General features: G+C 37.8%; 1 protein-coding gene across 1 annotated transcript; it reads left to right on the forward strand.

Annotated features, from left to right (window-relative positions):
- Positions 1–3,560: 3,560 nt before the first annotated feature.
- MUCL1 (mucin like 1) lies at positions 3,561–7,454 on the forward strand. Its single transcript, XM_023210608.2, has 4 exons — positions 3,561–3,698; positions 4,167–4,208; positions 5,830–5,976; positions 7,257–7,454. Exons 1-4 carry the CDS (start codon positions 3,641–3,643, stop codon positions 7,304–7,306), a joined length of 297 nt encoding a protein of 98 aa, XP_023066376.1. The 5' UTR covers positions 3,561–3,640; the 3' UTR covers positions 7,307–7,454.
- The last annotated feature ends 598 nt before the right edge of the window (positions 7,455–8,052 follow it).

Raw genomic sequence — 8,052 nt, forward strand, 5'->3', positions numbered from 1 at the left:
AGGAAACGTAAGAGATTAAAAGATTAGAGTATGTAAATCGTGGAAGAGGAAATTCAAGTTGTCAGTAAGCCCGAACTTATTGCACTCAGGGTAATGCAAATTAACATAACAAATATTGCTTGTGGCATAACAGTCCGGCAAAATTCAACCGAAATAACCTTTACTACTTGCAGAAATGGTCATAAAAATATGCCCTGGTATTTGTTTTTGTTATTTTAATTTCTAGAACTGTTTGAGAAAGCTGTTGGCAATACATATCAAATTAAGCGTGTACATATATTGTGACTCAAAAACCTCTGAACATTTATCACATAGAGACTTTGTACATAAAGGTACTTTAAAAAGTGTATCAATGGCTTCATGATTTAATAATAGCAAAAGAATACAAACGACTTGAATTCCTGTAAGCAGGTAATGCTAGAGTAAATTATGATATAACCAAGCTACTGAAAGGAAAGGTACAGATATATAGGGACTGAGTTAGAGTTCTAAGAAGTATGTTGAGTGCAAAAAGGAGAAAGAATGGTTTATAATTGAAGGCCATTTTGTACAGCACTTTAAAAGAATTTGTGTACAAACACAAATATATGGTCACTTGCATCTACCTATATTTGCCTATTATAATAGGAATATAGGGAAATTTATTTAACATTTGCTTTTTGGTATTGATGATAGCAGTGTATAAAATATTAACCATAAAGGAATAGGAATAAATAACTATGTATAAGTTAATATATGCATAAAATTTTCATAAATATATAATCACCAAGTAAAAATGGCAGTTATCTCATTGTTTTGGTCCATCTAGAGACTTTTACTTTCTTACGTATACTTACATATACTTACTATTTTAATTTTTATAAAAAATGCAAAAATAACCTTGTAATGGTAAAGAGCAGTAGGAAAAAGTTTTGGAGATATGTCATCTACTGAATTTCACTTTTAAAATTACATATCTACTAGTATATAGTGTATACATATATAGAGAGAAAAGGTTTGGTTATACATACAATATATGATTTTATATAGAATATTGCATAATATTTGACAGATGTTACAAAATGGAATGATTTGTAGATATTAGAAATATCTCAGTTTAATTTTAATATAACATGCCCTATATATAATGCTGTTCATTTTAATGAACAAATTTGGTGTTAGATCTGAGTATATTTTATATACTCACATATGATAGTTTATGCTTGAATTTTAGATCCCTCTTAAAGTGATAATATTAAAAACCTACAATTTGAAGCATTATAATATTATCAAAATCCAATAACTTCAGAAAAATAAAGCCTCAAAACTGTTGTAGGCCCCACGGGGCTCCCCTACACCCTGAGCCTTCATGTCCTCTGCACACTCAGGCCACTGGTTGCAGGTTGTCTGCTTCCCCAGCAACTGCAGAGCAGTTTCAACTTGGGCAAACCAGCACATTTCTCTGCCACCCGGAGGGCTGCTTCTCCAGTGAGTTCTGAATGTCAGCTTCAGGGAGGAGGGCTCTTTCCATGGTTGTCCTTCCTTGGATATTCTCCCTCGACCCTAGGGTTTCATAGAACTTCCTTATAACTACTCATTTATCAAACTTTAGAAATTCTTTGTATCACACTTTCCTGTTTAATCCACTGTGTGATTTTGATCTCTTGAGGGGACCCTAACTAATATATATGTTTAATCTTTTTTCTTTAGCAAGCCAGTCATTGCCTTAAGTCTGTCTGGTGGGTCTCTGCCTCTGTGGAGGGACACAGTGGGCTCTCGATAAGTAACCATCTCCTAGAAGACCCTTCAATTTGTGTCAGTTTTGTTGGGAGGCCTTACAAGGGTGACTGTAGGGCTTATTTCCTATGGGGTATAATCAGATAGTACCTGATTTTTAAGTCTTCCTTTTTTCTTTGTCTCTTTTAAATACTTCTCTCTTTCACTTTTCCTTCAGAATATGTGTTTTTTTCTTAGCTTTTTTTATGCTAACCTCTCACCATATTATTGACAACTCTGTGCCTCATGGGAGATATGAGTTTACCCAAGACAAGGACATTGACTTGCCTTTCCGAGGTTGAAGACCACTCTCTCAGGAATTTCCTCTGCCTTTCTTCATTCACCTGATGGGGATCTCTTAGCATGTTTTGGGAAGTAGACTGGTTGCTCTTATCAGACAGACTTTCCAATAAAAGGAGAAATAGATGTTCAATGCTGTTCCAGGTTACAGAGATCTTTCCAATGAGTGTATGACCCCAAAAGGCATACTTTTTATGAACAAGAAGAACTTTAAAGCAAGGGAAATCTTTAAAATGTAAGAATTCCCTGTGATTCTGGGTATTCCAAGTGTTCATCACCCCTCTTTGAGGCCTCGGTTGGGTCCAGCACTTGGTTGTGCTGTAAATGTGGATTGTTTTCCTCCCTTGCTGTCTTCACTTAGCAGCTTGGCTCCATTATGACAAAGGACAAGTAGATTGATGTAACTTGGTGCAGTGCTGGGCCCTACTCAACAACTGCAGAGAGGTCTGGATGATCATATTCGCCATGCACTCACCATTCCTTTCCTTCAGACTGACCATTTCCTTTCCGTTGCATTGTCCAAACATACCATGTTGTTGATTCCTCAGCTCCTTAAGACTCTGTTCAAATATCACCTATTCAGTAATGCCTTTTTTAGTCACCTTATATAAAATTGCTTCCCATTTTCCATCTCTAAACTGACTCTCCTTTCTTCTTCCTGCTTTCTTTTTTTTTATTAGGCCTTATCACCTCACACATTATATATGGTGTTTTCTCTTTCTTTACTTTTTTTGTGTATGAATCCCTGCAAAACCATGTATGAAATAAAATTCTTGTGTGCTTTGTTCACTGTTATTTTTCTAACATCTAGCATTGTGTCTGGCACACAATAATGCTCAATGAATGTTTTTTGAATGAAAAAATTGATTAAATGGATGCATGAATTAACAAATGTTAGTTTATTCTGTATACTTACTCCTTGATTTTGAATTTTTACACAATGGTTGCTAAATCCAGTAAGGTCATATTTGGTTCTTTAGATCATTCAGTGTTGGACTCACTCTGCACCAGCGTCAGATGACCTAATTACATGTTCAGGAGGGAGGCCATGACTTGAAGAATGCACAGGCTGAGTTATACAGGATGGTCTTTGGATCAGGCTGCTCTACCCTGATCATTCCCCTTGGGGGAGACAGAGGGCTAAGCACTCTGTAAGTGTATGACTCCTAGAATCTATGAAAAGAGCACCCCAGATTTCAGGAAGGCTGGTTATGAGGCATCTCCAACCTGTCAGAGGAGCTGGTAATTATGGAGACACTATACCCTACATGTAAAAGGAAGCCTGGAAGAGAAGTTGCCTGGAGCATATTTAATATAAGAGACTCGATTCGAAACCTGTTTAGTCAGAACCAATGATTTGAATTTATAACCTTTCCAAAGGGCCCCTGGCTGTGCTGTTGATTCTCCAGTGGTTTGTGTCCCAGTGTTTCCTGGCATTACCTAACCTGGACTCTGGTTGACAGCTCCTGATTGGTGCCTTCTGCATATATATTGTCAGGATGTGGAATCCTGAAGTCAGCGCCTTGCCTTCTCTTAGGCTTTGAAGCATTTTTTGTCTGTGCTCCCTGATCTTCAGGTCACCACTATGAAGTTCTTAGCAGTCCTGGTACTCTTGGGAGTTTCCACGCTTCTGGTCTCTGCCCGTAAGTAAAGATACTTATCTGAACATAAGTTTTGTGGGAATACACATAAAATATCTCCTCTAAAGATGTGGGCTTGTGGTTGCTTAGAATGTGCTTTTTTACCTCTCCTCTCCTAACTTGTTCTATTACCATTTTGACCGACCGTTCAAGATGGAGAGGACTATCCTTAGGCTCTTCTTAATTGAGTCCGATCTTAATTCAATAATACCTTGGAACCCAAGTTTATTGTTACTGTTAGTAAAATATGTTTAATAAATCAGAGATTTATTTCAGGAAAGGAAAAATGACCACATATTAGGTTTTTATTTGTTTTCTTATCTTATCTGTGCACTGGTTCTGCCTCAACTGGTACACCAAGGACTGAAGGTCTTCCATTGTAAAGTCTGAAATATTGTCCATATTCTCTCTTACCTCCATCCTCCAAACTGGTATTCAGCTAACATCTTATTTTTCCTTCTTCTCTTTCAGAGAGTCCAACAACATCTGCTCCAGCTGACACACATCCAGCTAGTAAGTCTGCACCTGAATGTCATCTCTTTCCTGCAATGGCCATTTTTCACTTCCAGCCTCATGTCAAACAGCCAGTTTCCATGTGGACAGTCTTGGTTGTAAGGAATCCTAAGCAAAAGCCTGTGAAAGCTATATTCCTGATTTTAAAATTCACCACAAACATAGTGAATCTGCTTACTTCTTATACATTCTTAGAACATATGAAATCTAGGCCATAGACTTATACAAATGTGGACTTATTATTCATTGTTTTTCAGCAGAAGGCACAAGAGCATGAGGTCTGATGTTGTAGCCTGAGAATTTTTGAGAGATGCCTTTAATAAATGGAAGGACTGAATATATAGCCAGTGTCAAAAAGAGGCCAGTGGGTCTCAGAATGAAGGAAGATACTGTAATTTTGAAGTCATATAAAAATAAGTCCATTTGGATCACAAGCGAGGGTGGTGTGTGGGATGTGGAGTGCAGGGGTCAGGTAGAAAAAGAGGTCTAAGCGTTACTCTTTGAAATGGTGTATATTCCTTATTCCCAGGCTGATGTTTGTTTCCCTTCTCTAACCTGAAAATGAAAGCGGTGGACCAAAGTCTTTAGTCATTCTTGGCTTCTCCCAAAGTGTTCTTCACATTCTGTACTGTGTGTGTGTTGTGCCCATGCATAAGTTAAGGGGGTCTGTCTTTATCCTTCACATCTTGGTCACAAGGGCATTAGCTTTAGCCAGACCTCACATATATTTTTCCTGCCATGTGAGGCCCCATTTAAAAAATATTCTCTCTTAAATAAGGCCTGAGACAGCATGGATAGAGTGTGGGTTTGGAGATGGAGCTACTTATTTGCTGAGGTGAGTTTAACTCACAAATGTGAGGTCTGACTCTTGATTCTTATCAATAGCTCTGGTGTAAGGTCTAGAGAGAGAGATAATTTTCATAACTCTTACCCAGTCCCTTTTTACACATAGTAATTGATGGGGCATTTTTATTACTATCAGAAGTGCACTAATTTCTCCTGTTATATCTAATGTGGCTCTCACAATTACCTCTCTAATAAACAGAGTCCAAGTTGTAACAAAGGGTGAGATAAATATGGCTCTTTTCATTCTAGAACCTGATAGAAGATATCTTACTGCACTCTAAGACAGGAGATAAAACTCCAAGATGAGATACATCTTCTTAGTCTGCCTCCTCCTTCCCTCTAGAGTTCATCCCTTTACTCACACTCATTCATGCTGCATTGGAATGTATGCTGTCTTAGGTTATTCTGTGGGAAGGCATCAGAATGTCAGGCTACTAGAGGTTTCCTTATTGCTTCTGAGCAGTAGTCCCTGTGAATAGGAACACTCATGGTCTTGCTCTTTTGTGCTCATACCTGGGACAAAGTACTTGCTTGTCTCTTTAATTGGTGTCACTGCCCTTGGAGGGAAATCCCAAATTCTTTCTGTTCCAGCAAAGACAGGACAGGGAAAGGTGAAGCATAAGGAAAGAGGGCAGGTAGGCTAAAGATAAGACAGAACTGATGACAGATTTGCACAGATGAATTCAGGAGGAGGAATGTATGTCCACCCCTGTGTGGGATAAATTTTGTTCCAGAAGGAGTCAGTCTCACCTAGAGCTTTTCCTTCTAATTTCAGCTGGCCCTGATGGTGATGAAGCCCCTGAAGCTGCAACCACTGCTGCTGCAACCACTACAACCACCGCTGCTGCAACCACTACGACCACCGCTGCTCCTACCACTGCAACCACCGCTGCTTCTACCACTGCTCGTAAAGGCATTCTAGGTAGCAAGACTCCTCCATCTGTGTGCTTCCTTTATGTGGCTCCTTGATTCCTTGGGCTCTCTATTCTCACAGAGACCCTATTTTTGAGGTCAGGGAGACCTCTTCTTTACATTGTTCTCTAATTCCTTGTAGTTTTCTAAGTCAAGTCAACAGACAAATACCAGAGGAGTCAAGAGGTTACCTGACTTCTAGGTTACCAATATTACCTGAACAGATCTTGAAATATTGGCATTTATTAAGGAAAACCCTTCCTTAGTAGAAACATCATTGGAAAGACCAAAATAAGTTTCTCCATGAAGCTAGGTAACTGCTTATTTACCTATTTTTTAAATCAGGTAGGGTGTGTGTGTGTGTGTGTGTGTGTTTAAATCAGGCAATTTAAAAAATCAGGTAATCTAGTAAAATCTTTGTTTCCTTTAGAGAATTTTCCCAAAATAGAAAATAACAAGGAGTGATTTTACAATCTTTCTTGAGGCAGATTATTTTGAGTGCTATTCAGGGTATTTCTAGGGTTTTGGACATTCATTGAGGATCAGTGTACATTCCTCCTATTCTGGGTTCACTTTTTCTTGAACTTTAACTTTCACGTAGTATTGATTACAACATTTGTTCAATCTGAACATATGCCAGGAACTGTGTCATAAAATTTACATATATATTATAATTTAAATATCACAGTCATTCTATGAAATAAACATTTTAAAGATGAGGAAATGGAAGCCTTGCAATGAGAAACTTTCCTTTGATTACACAGGCAGAAAGAAAAAGGAAATTGCATTCAAACAAATGGAGAGTTACAATAAGAAACTTTCCTTTGAGGACACGGGCAGAAAGAAAAAGGGTTCAAATTGCATGCATACAAACAAAGTCCCTAAGAAATCTTTAAATATTGCTTTATACTTTTTCATGTCTGGGTTAGTGCTTGGAACTCTGTCAATAATCTGTAGAGTAGATTATGAGTGAGAAAATGGCTTTTCTTTCTTATCAGAAGAAGGCTGGATCTCTGTGCCATATTATAGGAAAACTCATATGTATTGACTTTCTTCTAGTTCTTTCTAAAGTTCCAACCTACCTGGGCTTTTGTCTAGGGCTATATTCCCAAAATCTTTAAGGACAGGAATTGGTTGTTTATCTTCCCATAATTACAATCCCATGTTTCTTTCGAATCCCCTGAGTTTAGTTGACATTTGACACTTGTTAGTTCCCTCAGATTCTGAAGAATAAATCCACATTCTTCATCCTTTGTGGAAGCCTCTTGACAATATTTTTTTCTCTTACAGATTTACCCAAATGGCTTCAGGATCTCCTGAAAGGCAAAGTTTTTCCCTGAGATGCAATCAGCTTGAATCTTCTGCAATTGGTCACAACTATTCACGCTTCCTGTGATTTCATCCAACTACTTACCTTGCCTACTATATCTCTTTATCTTAATCAGTTTATTTTCTTTCAAATAAAAAATAACTATGAACAACATAAAAGTGGGTATTTCTTAGGGACTATGGGGTGGTTGTCCAATGTTTAGACAATCCAAGTGACAGACACTTCAGATTTTACCTAATACTTCCTTGTGCTCCTGCTAATAACTAGATTTCCTACTTCTTTCTTTTTTAAATAAGACACTAGTTTTGTGCTTAATACTAAAGACTAGAGATTTCTCTAACATGGATAGACTAATCAATACTTACTAGATACAAATGTTCAGATTGGTTCCACCAAACTCTCCTATCAACTGACAGAATTTTTTTCTTATCTGTTAATGACTTAGCACGTGTGGTAAGAAAGAGGAAAGGAACTCCTGACACCTGAGTACTGGTTTGACACAGCCAAGTTTCAGAGTTGTTAGAGGGTGACTGGATGCTCACAGTTAGGCAATGGTGTTTTCCTGTTGGACACAATCTCACAAAACACCAGCATCAGACAAGGCCTTTCAGTGACTGATGAATTGAGAGTAAAAAGAAAAACCAATGCATATTTTTTTTTTTAAGCACAGACAAAACCAGAGTTAGTATGTAAACCTTAGAATACTAAGCATTCCTCTCTCTCATTCAGTGATTGCTGCTTCACTATGAATTACAG

The sequence above is a fragment of the Piliocolobus tephrosceles genome, chromosome 10, assembly GCF_002776525.5.
Source record: "Piliocolobus tephrosceles isolate RC106 chromosome 10, ASM277652v3, whole genome shotgun sequence".
NCBI lineage: Eukaryota > Metazoa > Chordata > Mammalia > Primates > Cercopithecidae > Piliocolobus > Piliocolobus tephrosceles.